The sequence below is a fragment of the Esox lucius genome, chromosome 17, assembly GCF_011004845.1.
Source record: "Esox lucius isolate fEsoLuc1 chromosome 17, fEsoLuc1.pri, whole genome shotgun sequence".
In the NCBI taxonomy this organism is placed as follows: domain Eukaryota; kingdom Metazoa; phylum Chordata; class Actinopteri; order Esociformes; family Esocidae; genus Esox; species Esox lucius.
Window position 1 is genome coordinate 22,488,930 of NC_047585.1, and position 23,187 is coordinate 22,512,116.

Below are 23,187 nucleotides of genomic sequence, written 5' to 3' on the forward strand. Positions count from 1 at the left end.
TACAAAGTGAATCTTTTGCTTCCAAAATAGGAGTGTTTTTTATGTACAATATTTATACAGTAATATACACAGTAGTTAAAAAAAGGTAAAATGTTAAAATGTCTACATTTTATTACGCAACAGTAATAAATTATCATCAAAATGACAAACATGAAACAGTGTATAAGAGTGAGATATTATCTATGTATATTTTTATTCAAAACAGGACATTGTTTCTCTTTGCTAGTTAACTCTTTATCTTTTTTACTACAACATGAAAAATAATATAATTGGTGGAGCTCCCCTCACTGTTCACCAAAATGACAATAAACTTATCAAAAGTTTGTAACAGAGAAACCATCAAAACTGAATTTCATGTTTTCAATGGAAATAAGCATAGCAAACACAAAACCTGAATTAAAGCTATCCTGTGGAGAGCCCAGTTTTATTATGATAATATTTAAGATGGCACTCAATGAATGCAGCAGCAAACATTTTAATATGTTTCCCAAATTTTTCTCACAGTTTTTTGATATCCACTTCGTGATTATGGACTTGCCCCAATGCGGCAACTCCCAGCAGGCTTGGGAGTGTTGAAGATGGGAAGATGTGTCCATCAAAAACCTCTAACCAACTACTTCCTTTCACATTGCTCGATCAACCATGAAGTAAACCGAAACTAGCATACTTTAAGGAGAACAATCCTGTGGATAACAACCAGACCGTCCTTCCAACCAAGATGGTGAATGAACCCTGGGACCAGTGACACAGCTGCCATCTTGAACTCTGTACAAAATTTTTTTGAAAAGAGTGCTACAGTCTACCTGATGTAACAGGTATCTTGTGTTTCAATCTTTTAACGTCGGCTATGTTGAAGTGTGAAGATTCTTTGGAAATATAACACACAACGACTATCTACTGTAATTCAAGGATCACGTTAAACTTAAACATGGCTGAGACGTCTCAGAAACCAAGAGGACACTGATCTGTTCCACAGTCAGGACTAATTCGTTCTGGTTAATCTTCTAGCACGATGGATTGATTCCCAGAGCACCATTTGGCCACATAGCATCACAACCGATCTATACTTGGTTAAATTCAGTACGTGGTCCACAAACTTCACTCATTCAGCTAACCATCACGTGGTTCAGCAACTGTATCATTTGCCTAGAGGGCATTTTATAAAGTCTGAAGGGTCAAAAGGGCAAGGGTTTTGAGGTCAACAAGCTGGTCATAATTTAAAATAAATGTTTATATTTGGAATGTGTTTTTTTTATCAAGACGTGTTCTATTTACCTGATTACCTCCCCTTGCAATGCATCCATTTTCCAGGTGTTGCAAAGACCATAAACAGAGTTACTGTTTAAACATTGCTAGGGCATATTTGATTGAATCCATGCCAAATGAAGCAACATTGGAATTTTGGTTGCTTTACTGGGGTTTAGAACATATGGTTCTCAGAGTTTGTTCTATTGTTAAACGAACAAACATATTCTGCTACCTTGGATAAGATTCAGGATAAAATGTTATTTCCCCCTCTCAGATTGTAACCTTAATAAAGCCATCATAATGTTTCCTTGTTGTGATAAATGCTTGTCCGAGGCCAAGTGTTTGATAAGTACAGTTGACTCATTAAGCCATAATTAAAGATATTTATTTAGTCTAAAAACAATACGATTTTTTGCCGTTTCTTCCACATGAAGTTCTGTTGCATTTGGCAGAGAGAGGGCAGCTCTGCCTGGTCCGTCTGATTGTCTATGTAGCTCTTGTTGAGTTCTCAGGCTGAATTATTCTACAGTTCAGTTGCCTTCACATGCTGCTTTTGGGGTTGGCTGCTCTGCTGGTAGCATGTGGCCTGTGTCCAGGACCTTCTTTGTATGTTGCACATCCGTCTGTCTGTCCGTCTGTCTGTCTGTCTGACTGTTCTGTCTGACTGTTCTGTCTGACTGTTCTGTCTGACTGTTCTGTCTGACTGTTCTGTCTGACTGTTCTGTCTCAGCTCTCCACAGACATGGCCGCAATGATCTGCTCCACCTTGTAGGACAGCCGCTGCTTCTGGGCTTGCTCATCCTGTTCCAGGGCCTCCATGATCTGACACACACACACACACACACACACAAATGAACACACAAAGAAATGAAATCAGCAAAGCAGGCAGGAAACACACAGTGCTACTGAGCAAACCAGCTAACCTTAAATACCCACTGTGCGCTCAGTAACCCCTGTTCCCCGAGGGTTTGGAATAAAAGTGGACAATTGATCTGACTTTTTGTTTAATTGACGCCTGGTTGAAAGTTATATCAATCCACTCCTGTTACTAATTTAACTTGCCTTGAATCTAGAGGCTCCTTTTGTGTATGCCACCTTAGCCAACGAATGCATTTAGTGACGATTAACGGCGATAACAGCCTTACCTCTTGGCTGTATTTGCTGACGTAGGTGTATATCTCATGCAGGGCACTCAGCACGTTGAACTCATTGGAGTGAAGGCGGGCCTGCTCGGCCAGGTAGGCATTCATGTCCTGGTCACTGATGGCAGGCAGACGCTTTATGTCAGCATAGTACCTAGGGGGAGACAGAGGTTGCGTCGACACTCGAAAGTTACACGTACATTCAGCTATCAGTATACGAAGGTCGCATTGAGACCTGATTGTGTTCAGCCCTGGCTGACATCTGCAGGAGGTGGCCACGTAAGTGTCACATGGGATTCCTCTGCAGTCTGGATGCAATCAGCCTACATGCAGTGAACAATGTCATCAGCACTCGGCCCACAGGTCTCCAGAAAGGTTGTGATTTGGGAGCTAAAGGCCTCGGTTCATTACATAGTGCTACAGAGTGTTGCTTGCTTAGATAACTCATATTTAGAAGCATACTGCTTTAGTGCTGTCTAGAGAAGTTATCTAGGTCTTCCCTTTGCCAGTGTTTGACAGCTCCTGTGTGACCGTAAACTATTGTGCCTTTTCCACTGCATGGTACCAGCTCAACTCGGCTCTACTCGCCTCGCCTTTTCTGCTTTTCCACAGGCCAAAAGTTAGGATAGTACCTGGTACCAGAAACTTTTTTTAGTACCAGCTCTGTCGAGGTTCCAAGCAAGCTGAGGCGATACCAAAAGGTGATGTGAAAACACGGATGTCTTCTGATTGGACAAGACAAGCAAAACAAGCTGTTCTACTGTTAGCTGTCCAGTGTCAAATGATGGTTTTATGAGACAAGAGCGGCGTGTCCTGTCCCAGGAGTCCTCGCATTGAAATGGGTTCATTTCAGTGCCAGTGCATAGGTACAGCCTCATCATTTCAATTGTATTTCCCCAAAACTCCTCTCGGTTTGGACCTACAAACTGGCGTTCAAATAAACTCTCGTCCCTGTGAGAGACCCGCAAAGACGCCGTTTTTGTAGCCTACAAAAGGTCCTCGTCTTTTTCCTCCTCTGGGTTTTTCTATAGGCTAACTGGCATACATTGGACTGGTCATAGTAGTAATATGAAGTCAAACAAGCAGCCTACCAAGCTTCATAACTATTTTTGCAGTTTGCAATGTATTAAGACCAAAGTTACTGCTGACGTGTGCTTCCTCACTACCACCGGTATAAACGCTGCCTTGTGTGCAGTAGGCTACTCTTGAGTCAGTCGGCATGGAATTATAGCTGGCAATTAATAAAGCAATTATTTATACCTTGTAATCAGGATGGAGGGGTTATGTAGGTTGGTGACGAGTTGTTAAGTTTATACACTTAAATCTAATAGAACATTGCAGTTATGTCATCTTCTATACTGCACGGCGATAATTCTATTCTAATACCTTTTCACAGCTTTTCAAACAGGGTCTGTGAACATGTTATCCAGATTTTGTTTACTTTTGATTTGCCACTTTAGGTTCAAAGCTTGTCAATTTAAAATAAAATGTATGGAGTTGATTCAATAGATTTTTCTGTTCAGTCCTGGGTTCATGTTAGTTGGCAAATGAAATATTTGTTGCTGGTATCAGGTGTACTTGTATGATGTGCTCCATTATTGTTGTTCCAGTGTGTGTCACGTTGGCGGGTTCAGGGTACTATCTACACGAACCGAGGCGTGTAGAACCGAGGCGAGGCGTGTAGAACCGAGGCGAGAGGTGTAGAACCGAGTCGAGGCTTGTAGAACCGAGCCGAGGCGTGTAGAGCCGAGTTGAGCTGGTACTAAGCGGTGGAAAAGTGCCATATGAATCCAGTCTTCCTCAGTCAATTGGAAAAGAATAATAAAGAGAATCTATTCATTCATCATATCAATGTTTAAAGATGTAACTAACACACACACACACACACCTCTCCACCCAGCTCTTGTAGTGGGGGATGTCCTTGGCGTAAAGCAGCTTGGTGGAGGGGGAGTCCTTGCCCAGGCGGTGTTCAGAGGTGGAGCAGGAGTCCATGAAGGTCTGAGCCACCACAGACAGACAGGCGTCTGTGATGCTGCTCTTATGGATGTCAAACACAAACTGGGGGTTCTTGATCACGTTCACCCAGAAGCGCAGAGGCAGACTGGGACAGAGAGAGGAGAAGAAAGAACATTGACAGTCTCCACATCGAGGCGATCGGCATGAAGTCACTGCTGGCACATTAAATCTGCAATCCCTCACCAGTTACTTTTCCATGTGTGGCGGACGTCCATGTCGTGGATGCCGTGCTTATCAGCCTGCTCGTCCAGGAAGTCAAACATGTACTTGATGGCGAGCGGAAGAGCACTGCCTCGGCACACAGTGCTGAACAAGGTTTCAAACAGATCATCCACAAACTTCTGCAATGTACCCTGAAGAGAACACCACAGCAGTGTCAAAAGGAATCCATGGCATTGGAGCATACCCAATCTGTGATTGCTCTACGCTCTGGGGGGAGAACGAGGTAATACCTTAGTAGCCAGAAGCCTGGTCAGGTAGATCTCTGACACCATCTTGGAGCCACGCTCGCCCTCCTTCTGGTCCCCGTGATCATGGTTCTTGACCAGATGCCACACCTTCACACCACTTTCCATGTCCGGGGTGATCATGGGCACCCGGGAGTGAGGGCTGTCGGGACTGGTTGTGGTGGAGGTGCGGAACGGTAAATCTGCGGAGAAAGACGGAGGGTCACAACAGGCAAATGAGAACATGATTGTTCTCTCAGTCAAGGCAGGTAGACTGGTGAATAGATAGGTGGTTTGGCGATGATGGACTCCCGGTCAGGCTGAACTGACCATATCTGCTGACGCTGCGTGGGAAGCTGGCTGAGGAGGGCAGGCTGTAGGAGGACAGTTGTCTCGGCACCAGGGCCACCACACAGCGGTCGGACACCTGCGGGATTCATGAAGAAAACACAAGGGTTCATTAGTTCATCAGTCCAACCCACTCTTAAATGAGCATCATCGGGTCAGAAAGATTTCTGCAGGTACATGACATTGACTATAAGTCTATGAAATAAAACATGCATTTTCAATGCCGGAAGGTGAAAACAAACAGAAGATATGGGCTAATATGGTAAAAGACTATGACAACATTTCAGTCTCTGTTACATGCAGTGTGTGTGTGCGTGTGTTGCAGGTTGAACAACCCTGATTTTGTTGTTGTTTGGGTGTTAGGTTTTTGAAGTAAAGCTAATTAAATACCATATTAAAAACACATTTCTTCAAGGGCCAGTTTCACGGACACCAATTGACCCTAGCACTGGTCTGCATAGTGCTACAAACTTTCAACAGGCTAGAGGCTGTCAGCAGATGCATACAGTCAGCAGGTAGATACTGTCAGCAGGTAGATACTGTCTTCAGGCTAGATACAGTCATCAGGTTAGATACTGTCAGCAGAAAGATACTGTCAACAGGTAGATACTGTCATCAGGTAGATAATGTCATCAGGTTAGATACTGTCAGCAGATAGATACTGTTAGCAGGTAGATACTGTCAGCAGGTAGATACTGTCATCAGGTTAGATACTGTCAGCAGAAAGATACTGTCAACAGGTAGATACTGTCAGCAGGTAGATACTGTCATCATGTTAGATACTGTCATCAGGTTAGATACTGTCAGCAGAAAGATACTGTCAACAGGTAGATACTGTCATCAGGTAGATAATGTCATCAGGTAGATACTGTCAACAGGTAGATACTGTCATCAGGTTAGATACTGTGAGCAGGTAGATACTCTCAGCAGGTCGATACTTTCATCAGATAGATACTGTCAGCAGGTAGATACTGTCATCAGGCTAGATAAGTTCAGCAGGCTAAATAAGTTCAGCAGGGTAGATACTGTCAGCAGGTTAGATACTGTGAGCAGGTTAGATACTGTGAGCAGGTTAGATACTGTGAGCAGGTAGATACTTTGAGCAGGTAGATAATGTGAGCAGGTAGATAATGTGACCAGGTAGATACTGTGAGCAGGTAGATAGTCTCAGCAGGTTAGATACTGTCAGCATGTAGATACTGTCAGCAGGTAGAGACTGTCATCAGGCTACATAATATCAGCATGTATATTCTGTCAGCAGGTAGATACTGTCTTCAGGTTAGATACTGTATTCAGGTTAGATACAGTCACCAGATAGATACTGCCAGCAAGTACATACTGTCATCAGATAGATACTGTCTTTAGGCTAGATACAGTAAGCAGTTAATTATGTTAGTAGTAAATGTAGGGTATATTGTGTCACTTTGGTGATTTGTGTCACAATCGTTGTAAAACATCAAAGTGGAAAAGGGACACAAGAATGCAATCATAAATTACAAAGTCAAAGGACATGCATACATCATTCCAGAAGTTCCATTATACAGGAAGTTCCATTATACAGGAAGTTATACAGGATGTCCTGTATAATGGAACATTCCAGAAGTTCCATTATACAAGACATGCATACATCATTCCAGAAGTCGAATTATACAGCAAACCAGATGTCCCGCCAAAATTACAAATCAATCTGGAAGCCCCGCCCAAACAATATACCCTACATTTACTACTTATGTTGATGTAAATGTACAGTAAGAGTGTCTGGATGGACCTGATAGTGCATGAGGGTGTTGAGTCTCTTCCAGTCGCCTTCGATCTTGGTGGTGATGTCTTCATCCTGCAGGACCACACGTGCTGTCCTCCCCTGGCGCCATTCTGATGGGGGAAATAAACACACGGGTGCATCTATGAGTCCAATACAAGCCTACAGTAAACAATCACCTCTCTCCAGGTTGTATGTCATCCATTAATTCCGGGCAGAGACAACCTGTCTTACCCAGGTCCATTTCGGCAGCCCGAGGCCTCTGGGAGAAGTGCATGTTCCTACAGACAGCATCCAGGATCTTCTCCTTCACCTGATTGATGGTGTCACAGTTGAGCACCTTGACAGGGATCTCAGGGCTGTTCTCATTGTCTGGATTCACACAGCACAGAGTCTGAGGAGGCAGCAGAGAGACACAGTGGTCATTACAACCCGCTGTCCTTCTCTTTAAATAGGCCTACTGGCTGCATGGAAATGGCTATCCTCTCCCTGTCTCCAATCTCTCTTGCAGCTTCAGCCAGAAATGTAATTTCACACATTGAGCTGGATGCTGGGTGGCCAGCTGTAGCAGGGCATTTATCGGGTAATGAGACACAACCACCCAGTCAGGGTGCTCAGAAAGGTGTGATCTTGTCATCAGGCTGCTCGCAGGCTTATGCCTGGGGGAGGAGCCACACTTCTGCTGCCGCATTCAACTTTTGCTTTAGGTACAGACCATTTTCCACAATGGCCAAGCAAGAATATGTGACTGTGTCGTTTCGGATTGACAATCTCTTTTAACACTTGTCTGATTGTCACTGAACAGCATGTACAATTTTTGGTCTAATCCTTCTGGCATGTTTTATTATCCAGCAAATAAATTCTCTATTCTTCAAAGTTTTTGCATAAGTGCATCATGAGTTAATTTTTAAAGAGGCCCACACAGCATGTTGCCTTACAACCGTGGTGTAGGCAAGCCTGGCACTTTCATGGCGGTAACTAAAATTACAATTTTCCATTATGCATGAACGTATTACATGTGGTTTTGGTAGGTTTTGAGGTGTGACATGTAAGACAAATACTCATGTGTGGCACGGTGACTCACCAGAGTCTTGTATTCAGTCTGCTGGCGGATGAGTTTGTCTTCACTGAGGGAGTAGCGAGCCTCCCCAGTGATGGAGTCTATAGGGCCCTTCTCCATCTGCTGCTTTATGGCACAGTAGAGCATAAAGAGGGGCTCCCCAGCACACTCCTTTGTCCAGGGAGGGTAGGTGGGAACAAAGGGGAGGATTGACGGAGTGAGGCAGAGGTGAGAGATATGCCAGTGAGCTACTCACCCTTGTTCGACAGAGACCCAGACTGCAAAGCATGAGTCCGCAAACACAATGAAGGCCAGGCTGTTTGAATTTCTTTGTTTGATATGAAGAGAACAGTGAGACCCGATGATCCCTGAGGTTAACATTACTGCTCTACCTTGTTCATAAAACACATATCATTACACCATCCCACTGCAAATATATATCCATCTGGTGTACAAGTAATAGAAATCAGTAGATGATTGCTGTAATACTTTATATAATGGCAATATGCAGTAATGCTCTTCCAAGTCATTAATGTTACCTTAAGGAATTTGTGAAGTAGGAAGGCAAACCAATTTGTCAACATCTTCTCTGCAACTGACTCAGTTCTGCAAGAAATGAACATACAGAAACATTGTTAGAAGAAGATTTTGGAACTTAGAGTGGTCTGATTGTTTAGGTGCAGAGAATACCTAGGAGGGATGGTTAACAACCCATTCTGGTTAGTTGATGTAAAGTAACATGTTGCACTTATATGACTAACACCAGAACTTAAGTGCTGCTGCTATAGAACAGAATGTACATGCAGTAACAGTGCAATAGCTATGTTCTGATCACCTTCCTTTCCTGCAGCACTCACCCCCCTCATCAAACACTCTATGTGCAAGATGAGGTACTTTATTATGCTCCAATTAGACACACTTAAACTAATCTCTGAAACACAGTAGAATATTGCATAATTGGTCTGCCCACAGGAGATTACACTAAAACTGACTTGTATATTTGATTCGATGAAACACAGTAATATCAAAGATAAAACTGTTAAATACTAGGCCTTCTCCGCCCTCTAGAGATAATTCTATAGCTGCGTTGGAGCCTCCTTACTTCTTTCTCATGCTCTTTCCCATTGTACCTTAGTGTCTTGCTGTAACATCTTTCCTATTGCCTCTTTTCCATTATATATGGGAGTCTTTTAATGTGCAGAATGTTTGGGCTAACAAGATTTTCCTTGCCGACTGCCATGTCAACTCATCCCTATATTTAATGAGTAGAATATCTCAGACTGACTGACCCCCGGAAAATCCTATGAATGATTTAGTCGAGTCATGGGAAAATAATGTGCGGAATAAAGAGATGTGGAGGGGAGGAGATGTGAGGTACTATACAGCTAAATGATTTATGAGTGGCACACACAGAGGATGAGTCAGACTGACAATGATGCTCCCTCACTATTGGCTGTGTGTTAGTGTGTATGTACATATATATATAAAACTAATCTGTGCCTTCAGAAAATGTGTTTTTCAATCTACATACAATAATGATGAAGCAAAAACACTTCTACCAAATAAAAAAGAAGAATGATCTCATTTACTATCTCTACTTTCACAGCTCTTGTCTTTGGCCCGTTTGCCTTAGCTTGTGTACCTGCGGAGCAGCAGTTTAGGGTGGTTCTTGCTCTCCAGGTTGCGCTCTATGAGGTCAGAGAGGAGGTGCTTGAGCACGTCAGTGGCGTACTCCAGGCGACCCTGCAGCGCCGTCATGATAAGTGAGGCCACGTAGCCGCGGTCTCGCATGGAGAAGGAGCGCTGGAGCTCCAGGGTCCGGATGAATGTCAGCAGGAACACCTTGTTATTCACCAGCTGGGCGAACTGCTTAAGGGCCTTCTCCACGTCCTGCTGCCCACATCCCGACACCTACACAGACCGAGATTTAAATGTTGCTGTCAGTGTATCACATATCTAGGGTGTATTTATTTGGATGTTCTGCAAATGTTCAGTTGCAGTATATGGTAAGGGATCAGGAGCGGGTGATGGTGGAAACAGTTGGTTACCTCCAGCTCCCTAAGCACAGGATGGTCATCAATGCCAGGGAAGAGGACCCTCATGGTATATGTGCGGTAGTCCAGGTGAGGGATCCCGGCCCTATCCAGGTCACTGGTCAGCTCATTGATGTCAGTCTGTAGCTCAGCGAACGCTGGACACAAACACAGAGGAAGAGAGTGAATGATTCAAGGACTTCCGGTGTTCTTGTGAGACATTAGCATTATATTGCTGTCTCGTCGGAACAGTTATGATCGTCTGATGAGACTCGTCGGTTAGACTGACCCTCCTTGCACTCCAGAGCCACTCGGGACTCCAGGTTGTCCATCTGCATCTGCAGTCGTTTGAGAGTGAGATCGTTTTCATGCGACTTGCGCCTGTAGGCCACCAGGACGATGAAGACGATGATGAGCAGCAGGCCTCCCCCGGCCGTGATGCTGATGATGGCTGGCAGGGTGAGCAGGCTCTCTGAGCGGATGTGCACAGTGCCAGGAGACATGTGCAGACCACCTACATGGACCTGTGCGCAAACAGTAAACCCTAAACACATGTACAAAAAGCCATAATGCAAAATGACTAGGAAAAACTGTAGGGAGAATATACTGACTGAACATTTGTTTCCTTTTCGTGAATTTGTTTGAACTCTATGTGTGATATATTGTTTATATGTGTCTCAGACTAACTCTGTTAACAATTACATTCCAAGTTTGAAAATGAGAGGTTTTGACTACATGGGGCACAAATAAGCACATAGGACACAATTCTCTGGGAACAGTTTTGGCTCAACAGCACCACTTTTACAACTAGTGGCTATAAATCCGGGACTGCATCTTTAAAGGTCTGTTGCAGCGCTTTGTAAGCACTGTCACTCACATTGGATTGTGGGGGATAGCTAACAGCGAAACGCAAGTGTTGCCTAGCAGTGTCAGTTCTCACTCCACTAGAGGGGTGGATATGTCCTGGGCATTATTCAAAGGCTTGACAGCGGTGGAGTTTTATGCTGCAGTAAGCTAAGCATCGCCTTATACTTTTACTGCAACCAGCACATAGTGTGTATTCCACAGGGAGGGGTGAGGGTGTCAGAGTAGAACCCAGGTTGCACTTGACCCGGTTGTCATTGTGGGGCAAGTTATTTTTCTACGGCTCCTTGGTTCAGCTGTTCTAAGCTGTCTGATACAGTGTTTGCTGGGCCAGCTTCGGGGTGATTTGACTTAACCAATGGGATCGTACCGGCTGATCAAATGTAAGGGGCCATAGTGTCGACGCCTCTTAGGCCCTAAACCACTGGGCATTATTTCTCTCACACAGTTTGTACACAAAAACCATGATGAATTTGCAAGGATCAGAAAACAAGATGCTTTAAGGATTAGATGAGACCCTGGTTTTGTTTCTGTGTGAGGAATTACACTGGTCTGGGCGATTTGGTGGGAAGATGAGGCGTGGACAGTTGCCTCTCTTAGTACCCCAGTCACAGTCACACAGTGTGTGCTGTCAGCACTCAACAGCAGACACATGGCAAACTGCTAAAGAAAAATTTGGGTCGGCAAAAAATGTCTGGTCAGCCTGAAGGACAGGGTGATCAGATGGAGTGTACAGCTGATTTCTTGATGGACCATATTGTCAGTGCACTCAAAACTGGTCGCCTAACTCAAAACAAATGTTACTTTAGAAAAATGCATCAGCTGTTCCTATCTGTCTAATGTTTTTATTATGCCGGGTTTGTGTTGATAATAACTTTTCAAATCTACATAGGTCAATTTTGGTCCATGCAACAATGAATTTATCTAGCCAGCTAGCTTCAGCATTTAATGCTGTGCCAGCAACAATGTTTTTTTAAAGTTACGTGGTGCACTGCATAGACCTTCTAATGTTTAATTTAAATTACCCCCAACTTCATTGTTCTGGAATTTAGATGACATTGGTAAAGTAGGCAAACAATTGATCGGGAAACCAATTTGCCATCAAAAATGGTTTTGTCCAAAGCTATAAAGTGTATTTGTTTTCATGACTAATGCAACACTTTGAGATTTAGAAATACACATATTTTCTGTATCAATTCTATTGAATAGATATATTTTCCTCTGTCAGGGATCATCAACCACTGAGGTATAAGTCCATGCACTTCTGAACAGGCACTCCGTCAGACAGCCATTTCAGGCCCAACATTGTCTTCCAAGCCATTAACAGTGTGTCCATGCAATTTGGAACAGGCCAGCCATCAGTCTAGCACACTTGTATAGTAAAGTTACACAAGACAGTATGTTGTGTAGTATGTTCCATCAGCGTCAACATTGTGCCCAACGCTGACAAGTGTAACCAGTGTTGACTTGATATTAATAAACATTTGTATTGGTGCTGAACATACAGACAGACAAACTGACCAGGACCCTGTGCTGGCCTGTGAGGTTGGGCGGCTCACAGAGGAGCTGTGTGTCGGAGACGGTGAGGGAGCAGGCTGTTTCCCCAATCAGCACGGTGTAGCTCAGCCTCGCCCCTCCAGATGCTGAGGGCACCAGGTTGCGCCCCTGCAACACGGAGGGAAACCCCACATCTGTCAGCTCAGGAGAAATAACTTATCATCTTTATCTTCTTTTACAGTTGTTTGAACAAAAACAAAATGAATCAACAACCTGGGAGCAATTACGGTTAAAATACTCGCTCAAGGACAAAAAGGACAAAAAAAAAACAGCAGAACTTTGCCGTCTCTGGGATCAAAACCAGCAACCTTACATTTACTGGCCACTCGACCACTAGGCTACCCTTGGGCCCCAAATATAGTGTTACAGAGTGCTGAGCCTCCCTGGGCCGGGCTGGCCTATCCAACCTTGAGTATGATGGGTGAGCCAGGTTTCTGCTCCAACACTCCAGACAGGCTGAGGGGCTCCAGGTAAGGGTCAGGGTAGTAGATGAAGTTTGTGTTGTTGTAGTTGAGCAGGCCCTGCACGTTGTTGAAGACAAAACCAAACTCCTCCACATGTTTTACTGACTCATGCTCTGGTGTGCTCTCTGCCTTCAGGGAGGGAGCAAAGCAGATTATCGTGGTGGTGTTGAGCACCTTACATACCTGGAGACAGATCCAAAGACAGACAAGGACAGTTGAATACTTGTCAAGACTTATTTGATGTAATAATAACTTTGAAACCATTTGAAATGCTTAATGATATTATATCCTGTTTTTGAAATCAGAAACTGACAATTTACAATGGAATGTTTTATATGGAAATTTCAAGCCAACATCGGGTTGTTTTCATCAACAAGCAAGGTTATTAATCAATTTACTCAGTTGAAAACAAAAATCTCTCACAAGAACTCTAAAGAAATCAGAATTTAGATAATTGAATGGATATATTGGAGCAGGAAAATCAGCTGTAATCATTTCAAGTACTTTTCATGGACACAATTCAAGTGCATTGCAGGTATTTCAGTAGCTGATTATCTGAGCTCCAAATCTAAGTAGTATAAAGCAAGCACGCTGTACAAACCCTGAAGTAATATAGTTCTACTGTAGACTCACATTGATGGACTCGTGGCCAGCATACTTGACCCTAATCCTTGGCTCCTGCACCACATCCAGGTTGGTCCCAGTCACTGTCAGGGCAGTGTGCCCACTATGAAGTACAAGACATAAAGACATATACCATTGTACACCTTTAATTCTGCCTCTGAATAGAAAAAAATCCACCCAAAGCACCGGTTTTACATTTAATTGAGCTGTTCAGCATAACATAAATAAGCTACCAGGAAAACATTAAATGTTGCTAGCTAGATAGAGCCAGCTGGCTACCTGATTTTTGTATCAGGTATCCAACTCTGGTATTTCATGAAAGTCATATGATCTTCATACAATGTAGACTATTACACAAACTAACTACGCAATTCATTCAGTTACATGTAGAGCTCCGAATCAGTTTGAAAGTGTGGGAATGAGAGACCAACCTGAGGAGATAAACTAATACCAAGCGGCACACCAGTCTAGTCAGCTTGAGATGGATCCAATCATTCCCGCACTTCAAAGGATCCCTAAGCTTAGGTGGCCACATGGTGTGACTGCACACAGATGATGAAACGCTGAAACTTTGATTATAAGTCTGTGAAATCCTCTGTCAGTTTACAGAATAAAAAGCCAGTGGCCACTCCACTGCATCACTTCTCCGTGGCTGCCTGTCTCTGTGTCCTCTAAGTCACATCCAGACCTGCACCAACCATCACGCATCATCTGACAGGAAGGCCAGCAGAACAGACTGCTATGGTTCCCCGCATCATCCCTTCCTTAAATGTACAGCTGAACCAAATGGTGGTTACAAATGGTGGTTTTCTTTTTAGCTGGGGGGGTTTAGTGTACCTGGTGATGCTCCACTCTGGCTCGATACGCTGGACTGTGGGATCCTCAATGTACTGAAAGCTAAGGCTCCCCGGAACCTTGGCCCAGTCCACACTGAGGCTGACCAGCACCTGACCGGCTCCAGTAACCGAGGGAGCAGAGAAACATACAATCTCCGCCATGGTCCGTCTGGGGAAGACCAACAGAAAACACCAACGAGTTTGAATGATTCTGATTCTATCTACTGTTTACCACGGGCGTAATCTTGGGTTGTCCACTACAAGGCAGGGCGACCAAACACAGTTTGCCACACATCTCCCTGGCTAGAGATATCTCACACAAAAAAATCTGTAAATATTTGAGTATATCTTTTCATGTGACAACACTGAAGAAATGACACTTTGCTACAATGTAAAGTAGTGAGTGTATAACTTGTATAACAGTGTAAATTTGCTCTCCCCTGAAAATAACTCAACACAGCCATCCATGTCTAAAACGCTTGCAACAAAAGTTAAAATGTCCAAATTGGGCCCAAGTAGTCATTTTCCCTCCCCGGTGTCGTGTGACTCGTTAGTGTTACAAGGTCTCAGGTGTGAATGGGGAGCAGGTGTGTTACATTTGGTGTCATCGCTCTCACACTTCCTCATACTGGTCACTGGAAGATCAACATGGCACCTCATAGTAAAGAACTCTCTGAGTATCTGAAAAAAGAATTGTTGCTCTACATAAGATGGCCTAGGCTATAAGAAGATTGCCAAGACCCTGAAACTGAGCTGCAGCACCGTGGCCAAGACCATACAGCGGTTTAACAGGACAGGTTCCACTTAGAACAGGCCTCGCCATGGTCGACCAAGTTGAGTGCACATGCTCAGCATCATATCCAGAGGTTGTCTTTGGGAAATAGACGTATGAGTGCTGCCAGCATTGCTGAAGAGGTTGAAGGGGCGGGGGGTCAGCCTGTCAGTGCTCAGACCATATGATGCACACTGCATCAAATTGGTCTGCATGGCTGTCGTCCCAGAAGGAAGCCTCTTCTAAAGATGATGAACAAGAAAGCCCGCAAACAGTTTGCTGAAGACAAGCAGACTAAGGACATGGATTACTGGAACCATGTCCTGTGGTCTGATGAGACCAAGATACACTTATTTGGTTCAGATGGTGTCAAGTGTGTGTGGCGGCAACCAGGTGAGTACAAAGACAAGCGTGTCTTGCCTACAGTCAAGCATGGTGGTGGGAGTGTCATGGTCTGGGGCTGCATGAGTGCTGCCGGCACTGGGGAGCGACAGCTCACTGAGGGAACCATGACTGCCAACATGTACTGTGACATACTGAAGCAGAGCATGATCCCCTCCATCCAGAGACTGGGCAGCAGGGCAGTATTACAACATGATAACGACCCCAAACACACCTCCAAGACGACCACTGCCTTGCTAAAGCAGCTAAGGGTAAAGGTGATGGACTGGCCAAGCATGTCTCCAGACCTAAACCCTATTGAGCATCTGTGGGGCATCCTCAAACGGAAGGTGCAGGAGCACAAGGTCTCTAACATCCACTAGCTCCGTGATCTCATCATGGAGGAGTGGAAGAGGACAACCTGTGAAGCTCTGGTGAACTCCATGCCCAAGTGGGATAAGGCAGTGCTGGAAAATAATGGTGGCCGCACAAAATATTTGGGCCCAATTTGGACATTTTCACAGGGGTGTACTCACTTTTGTTGCCAGTGGTTTAGACATGAATGGCTGTGTGTTGAGTTATTTTGAGGGGACAGCAAATTTACACTGTTAAACAAGCTGTACACTCACTAATTTACATTGTAGCAAAGTGTCATATCTTCAGTGTTGTCACATGAACAGATATAATCAAATATTTACAAAAATGTGATGGGTGTACTCCAAACTGTGTATGACTGTGTATACACTCACCTAAAGGATTATTAGGAACACCATACTAATACTGTGTTTGACCCCCTTTCGCCTTCAGAACTGCCTTAAATCTACGTGGCATTGATTCAACAAGGTGCTGAAAGCATTCTTTAGAAATGTTGGCCCATATTGATAGGATAGCATCTTGCAGTTGATGGAGATTTGTGGGATGCACATCCAGGGCACGAAGCTCCCGTTCCACCACATCCCAAAGATGCTCTATTGGGTTGAGATCTGGTGACTGTGGGGGCCATTTCAGTACAGTGAACTCATTGTCATGTTCAAGAAACCAATTTGAAATGATTCAGAGGATGGGTACATGTTGGTCATAAAGGGATGGACATGGTCAGAAACAATGCTCAGGTAGGCCGTGGCATTTAAACAATGCCCAATTGGCACTAAGGGGCCTAAAGTGTGCCAAGAAAACATCCCCCAAACCATTACACCACCACCAGCAGCCTGCACAGTGGTAACAAGGAATGATGGATCCATGTTCTCATTCTGTTTATGCCAAATTCTGACTCCATCTGAATGTCCCAACAGAAATCGAGACTCATCAGACCAGGCAACATTCTTCCAGTCTTCAACTGTCCAATTTTGGTGAGCTTGTGCAAATTGTAGCCTCTTTTTCCTATTTGTAGTGGAGATGAGTGGTACCCGGTGGGGTCTTCTGCTGTTGTAGCCCAACCGCCTCAAGGTTGTGCGTGTTGTGGCTTCACAAATGCTTTGCTGCATACGTCGGTTGTAACAAGTGGTTATTTCAGTCAAAGTTGCTCTTCTATCAGCTTGAATCAGTCGGCCCATTCTCCTCTGACCTCTAGCATCAACAAGGCATTTTCGCCCACAGGACTGCCGCATACTGGATGTTTTTTCCCTTTTCACACCATTCTTTGTAAACCCTAGAAATGGTTGTGCGTGAAAATCCCAGTAACTGAGCAGATTGTGAAATACTCAGACCGGCCCGTCTGGCACCAACAACCATGCCACACTCAAAATTGCTTAAATCACCTTTCTTTCCCATTCTGACATTCAGTTTGGAGTTCAGAAGATTGTCTTGACCAGGACCACAGCCCTAAATGCATTGAAGCAACTGCCATGTGATTGGTTGATTAGATAATTGCATTCATGAGAAATTGAACAGGTGTTCCTATTAATCCTTTAGGTGAGTGTATATATAATCATTTAGTACAGTGTCTAGTCCGTCAGCCTTTCTACAAGGCCCCATGAAAACCTTTTACATTCAGTTGCCCTAATTACGATGTCCTGCAACTAAAGCAGTAATAACTGTCATAACAACATAGTAAGTACAACAACATAGTAGGTATACAGGTATTACTATCTAACTACACGGTAATATGGTTGTGGTGGAGTCAGTTATTAGATGTTATTAGACATTAACCTGTTCCAACATGTAACATATTTTTGTAGTTACACAAGTTAATGTCACAAATCAATTTCCTGTGGAGTTTTTGGAAGTTGTCCTGTGTAGTTAAATGTAACAAGGTCACATTGTAATATGCGTTATCAACATGATAATGAAGTAACATTCAAACGTTTGATTGCAAAATATTTTCATTGTGAAAGAAGAAAATGTGGAATAACATTTAGCAAGTCAATATTTAATAACACATTCCTTGTACCAATTTGTGTGCTAACTAATTCCTCAACAACTATATCACCATTGATTTACAAAATAGTACCTATATAATTACTGTGTTGTTACTACAGTTATGACTGTGTTAGTTACTCAGTATCTAGGGTTATTTATTCTTACATGTTACCAGATCCACTTTTATAATGTGAGTCTTTTTGGAGCTTAAGTACGGACTTCTCTTTTGGTATCCTTCTATGTACTTACCTGTAGAGCTCACAGGTCTGGTTTCCAAAGGTAACATTTACACTGCTCCCAGCCCCCAGGTTCACCCCCATGATGGTAACCTTAGTACCCCCAGACTCAGGCCCTCGGACAGGGGTCAGTTCCACCATGGTAGGGTTCTGGGAAGGGAGCATTTTTTATAATGCACATTTCTGTTGTTGACTTACATGATACCTTAATAAACTTGTCCAGAGCATTATAACTGTAGTAGAGAGGTTTGTTCAAAGTGTAGTAGACATAGATCATACCACAAAAGAGTAGAGCTGGGACGACCGAGTGCGTAGTTCTGGTCTACATTCACCAACGCACAGCTGGACTAGACCAGGTGAACTTCCCTGAGGCGTAGAGCCCATCTCACACACAATCCTGTCAGGACACAGCAATCACACACAGAGAGAGAGAGAGATTGTGTTTGTCTCTATGCAATTTGAATGAGGCAGACTTTCATAGCAGCCCCAGTGGCAGGTCAATATGGAGGGCCATCTTTCTTCCTAGTGGAAAACCAATAGCACCAATAGAACAGCAATGATAAACTACCCCCCTTTTACACCACATCCACCACCCACCATTACCTCAGTCACCATGGCAACAGTGTGTTCTCCATAAATCAGTTAGCCTGTCAGGTCATTAAGATTTAGATAGTACTAGGGTCTCCCTTAGCTATTTCACATGCAGCAGCTACTGTTCTTAGGGTCCACATTAAACATCAGACACATGACAGAATTTAGAACAGTAATAGACAAGACAACATACTTGATTATATTACATTTAACACAGAAGACAGTGAATAAGGCACAATGCTGACCTACTAATATTAATGGCTGTAATGCCACTGTATGTTTCAGAGCACTGTTTGAATAGTCCCATAATTGTTTTGCTGAGATAAAACCTTGCTGAGATAAAACCTAACTGCACAATTAATCCTCTTCTGTCAAAATTACTTCATGTCAGGAGCATTTTCCAATGTTCTTCTGGCATTTTCCTATTTTATACAAGGATATAAATAATATCCCCTCAGCTATGGTGCAATGAAATGACATGGCTGTGAGAGAAACACATAGCTAACAGATTGTCTCTGCAGTCACTGACATGCAGTGGATTTCAATTACAGCAGTGCCATCAGCCTCAACGACACACAAAACAGCTTTGCTGTCTACTTCTGTGTGTGTGTGTGTGTGTGTGTGTGTGTGTGTGTGTGTGTGTGTGTGGGTGTGTGTCTACATGTGTAATATTGCAAATCGTATACAGCAAGAGGGAAAAGTGGCATCCAAAAACAGGTTTCTAGATTTCAAAGAGTTCAAATAACTGTTAGTTTTCCAATCTGTAGTTCAAGAGAGGTTGTGGAGCACCTTATACTTCCCTGCCTGTTTTGCTGATTCCACATCTTCTCTGTGTGTGTGTGTGTGTGTGTGTGTGTAGGTGCATGTGTGTGGGTGCCTGGTTGAAAAAGCCTGTATCTGTGTGTGTTGGTTCTTACTGTTCCGCAGTGATGTAACCGTCTTCCTGTGGGCTGCACTGTACCCCTGCTACCTCTAAGTTCCCCACCAGCTCTGAGAAGGACAAGCCCAGGTTCTGGCCTCGGATGGTGACCAGGGTTCCCCCCTCTGGAGGCCCTGCTAATGGGGTCACCTACAGGGAGGAGATTTGGGCATGGAGGCGGGATATTTAGGATTTGGTATCTCTGACTTCAGAAAACAAATCAAATTATAGGTAGAAAATAGGTTAAGAAAATACAGCCTCTTATTAATATTCCATGTAAAGGCCTAAGAAGTAGCAATATGCACTGCATCACTATGCACAAAGAAAACTATTCCGAAGCTCCCCTTAAAATAGCTTGACCACACAAAACCCCTTCAGGTCTCTAGTGCAGCTCTATACCAGTTCCCAGCTGCAGGCAGTAGCCAGGATTTGAATCAATTCACTCCCAGACTGCTACTGAAACACTAATAATGTGACAAGGACTTCAAAGGCTAGCGGCTCTTTGAAGTGAGAGCAGTACTTCTCCATGTCTGTCTGACCCACTATGTCTCTCTCATTCTAAAGAATGAACATGCGTTTGGGCCATAAAGATTCATTGCCAGTCACAAAATTGTCTGTAGAGTGCACGCTTCAGGGCTGCATTCATTTAATTGCTTAGCTATTGTTTTTAAACCGGGGTCCCTAACCTCTGGTAAAGACAAGAAATGAATCAGCCCTCTGGCAATTTTTTCTAAATTAAGTATTGGTTTTATGATAGACCGACCTGTAGAACATGGTCATATGATCAGTTTTTCTGTTTCTCCGATAAACCCCCACTGAAATAATGATTTTCCTATCCAGTAATTTCTTTAATGATTTCATGTATGTTGATTTCAGTTGTTTCCTGGTGCTCAAATTGACAGGTCCTGTGCCTGTCTGTGTCGCTGCATTAAAACCATTGTAGGTTATTACTAGGACGACTACAACAGATCTTAAAAACATAATACAATACGCAGCATCTCAAATGAGTGTAGAGTGAGATTAACACCTACATGGACACAGACGTTATTAGCAAGTTTGCTTTAGCAGCATAGAAAGGTATTCAAATCCCTGTTCATGCATCCATTTTATGAAATGTCCAACTCTTTCTGACAAATATATAAATTATTTTAATTCCAGCGCTGCCACTTTTAAAATCATATCTCTTTTTTTGTGGCGGTGAGTTTGACCCACAACATTTTATAAGACCACTGAGTGTAAAGTTGAGCCCATACAAGTGTTTACATTTGACTGACCAATTTATGTTTGGACAATAATCTATTACAGTTTTTATTATTTTATATAAGCCTCAGTAATACGATATAAGCCGACACGTACATGTAACCAAACATACCAGCTCACTGCTTACAGGCCATACAGTGAATGACATGAGAGTGAAATGAAAGGTAAGCAGAAAGAAGGCGATGGCCTGACCGACTAACCTCTGTGATGCGCGGGTCGGTACACTTAACATTCCTGGTAGACAAGTGCAGCCAGCGGTTGGTGTAGGGGCTGATGGATGGGCAGTGCTGCCTCATGGTGCAGCGGCCTTCCCCGCTGCACCAGCCACATTGGAACTTCCTGTCCGCCCGCAGACACATGCCACAGCTGTCCCTTTGGGCGCCACACTTATACAGGTTCACTGTAGGACACAGGAGCAGTGCAGACGAATTCACTTCAGTGTTTTTATATTCAACAACCAAATGTACATTAAAGCAGAACAGAGACACCCGACATTCGGTCGGAAACGAATTGTTTTGTAAAGTTCACACTTCAACTGACAGCACCGAAAAACGGTTTGTTCTTCATTTTGAACATTGTACAGAACGAGTGCGTGATGAGCTTTCTTCCATAGTCAAGTGTAGGACCTGAAGTGGACTGGAATTCATATATCCGCCCGATTGCTTCACACATCTCAGACATGGAAGACAGTGATGTAGGGCACAAGCACCTTTAATCTTCTCAGGATTGTCAATGATGAAATTGCCATTCCAAACGATGGAGAGGTCCACCGCCAGGTCACTGATCTTCACACCCTCATATATGTACTGACAGAGAGAGATGGATGAATGAAGGACGGGTAGGGAAAGATGGACAGGATGGATGATGGATGAGGGAGGGAGAAAAAAAGGAGAGACTTTTAACCAACTGACATTTCGATCATGGCAATCTGCTAGACTACACTATGACGAGCCCATATTGGGACCTAAGAGGCCCTTCACCTGAAAAGTCATTCAACAGACTACACATGATGGTCCAAGCTCAGGACGTTCCCAGTAAAGTTCTACAGAGTTCTACAGAGGGTGAAACATTGATAACACGTACCGAGCTGTTCTGGCATTGCACACTAGAACTGTTGAAGCGCAGGGCAGTAACACGGTGGTTGGTTCCCTGGATATGGAGCACACACTCATATCCCCTCTGTCCAGACTGGGGTTGGGGAAGGTTCCGGGCTCTCAGGGTAATGGGTCTCACCTCCCCTGCCGGGAACAGAATCTCCCCAGAGCGAACCAGTTGGGGGCAATCCTGGAGGATGTACGCCAGGGGTCAAAGATCGGATAAATCAGCAGGCTCATATCAAGTTCCATGGAGTTATACATGTAGATAGCATGAAGACTAAAATGTTACGTGAACATGAGTTAATACGTAGGCATGCGTTAATGCGCGCTGTAAATTTGGTCTGTGTATATCTGTAACAATGCAGCTACCTCTGAGTTGTTGACCCGGCCTTCCTGAAAGGAGCAGCTGGAGGGGTCGTGGGTACACAGGCTACGGTATTTACACCAGTGGCAGAGGAAAGTACTATTCACACAGGACAGACACCTGCAGAGGCCGAATCAGGGAAACATGGATACATTACAGATGCTGGGTCTTCCTTTGATCACTCTGTTGTAGCAGACAATTTTCCTGCACATTAGATCAGTTCAGTGAAAATGTGAAGTTCCACACAAAGCCCCCCCCCCCACCCTCACCCCCGCCCTCACATTAAAACAGTGGAACAATGGGTGTTGCATAACTGTGTTCATTAAATCAATTTGTTTACACAGTTTCCTTTTGTTAATAGCAGGTTTTGGGTGAAGATTCAGAAAAATTTTGAAATTCTGAAATATGACACTGTTGGTCTAAAGACCAGATACAATTTAGAATTTAAGAAACTATGCTTTCCTCATTCTGTTTACACTTCAGTTGGTTCGGATAATATATCCATCCTTTATCCTTTCCTCTGTAAGGTTCCTAACAAAAGCTATCAAGGAGTGGCTGCCAGGAGAGTGAAAATGTACAAAAAAGCTGATACATGAAATAAGGCGGTCCTTCCCAACTCGCGCATGTAGACGATTTAAAACTCTTCTGCGGTAAGACACTGTGTCAGCCTTTGTCTACTGACGAACTGGTGATGTCATTGACTCTCTATTCCAATCGTCTTAAATAGGTGAGAGGATTTCGGATGAACATACAAACGAAATAACAAAACGCCATACATACTATTATTACGCCAGTGTTGCGTAGAGAACGCC

The 23,187-nt window shown here is 43.7% G+C and overlaps 1 protein-coding gene across 3 annotated transcripts in view; it reads right to left on the bottom strand.

Moving 5' to 3' along the window:
* Positions 1-23,187, bottom strand: part of LOC105017294 (plexin-A2) — a 63,718-nt gene continuing 40,531 nt past the window's right edge. The window contains exons 9-32 of one of the 3 annotated variants that reach the window (XM_020055344.3): positions 22,381-22,495; positions 21,998-22,198; positions 21,624-21,720; positions 21,115-21,314; positions 19,653-19,804; positions 18,424-18,541; positions 18,158-18,294; positions 14,399-14,566; positions 13,571-13,664; positions 12,881-13,120; positions 12,438-12,581; positions 10,342-10,576; positions 10,068-10,210; positions 9,662-9,930; positions 8,559-8,625; positions 8,044-8,190; positions 7,194-7,353; positions 6,969-7,072; positions 5,183-5,279; positions 4,859-5,055; positions 4,590-4,759; positions 4,279-4,491; positions 2,394-2,544; positions 1-2,070 (exon numbers count right to left, since the gene is read on the bottom strand). In XM_020055344.3, the coding sequence (XP_019910903.2) occupies positions 1,975-2,070; positions 2,394-2,544; positions 4,279-4,491; positions 4,590-4,759; positions 4,859-5,055; positions 5,183-5,279; positions 6,969-7,072; positions 7,194-7,353; positions 8,044-8,190; positions 8,559-8,625; positions 9,662-9,930; positions 10,068-10,210; positions 10,342-10,576; positions 12,438-12,581; positions 12,881-13,120; positions 13,571-13,664; positions 14,399-14,566; positions 18,158-18,294; positions 18,424-18,541; positions 19,653-19,804; positions 21,115-21,314; positions 21,624-21,720; positions 21,998-22,198; positions 22,381-22,495 (3,715 nt within the window). In that variant the 3' untranslated portion in view covers positions 1-1,974. Of the gene's footprint in view, positions 2,071-2,393; positions 2,545-2,573; positions 2,714-4,278; positions 4,492-4,589; positions 4,760-4,858; positions 5,056-5,182; positions 5,280-6,968; positions 7,073-7,193; positions 7,354-8,043; positions 8,191-8,558; positions 8,626-9,661; positions 9,931-10,067; positions 10,211-10,341; positions 10,577-12,437; positions 12,608-12,880; positions 13,121-13,570; positions 13,665-14,398; positions 14,567-18,157; positions 18,295-18,423; positions 18,542-19,652; positions 19,805-21,114; positions 21,315-21,623; positions 21,721-21,997; positions 22,199-22,380; positions 22,496-23,187 lie in introns of those variants that run through there. The other 2 variants (XM_020055345.2, XM_020055346.2) reach the window with 2 other exon arrangements.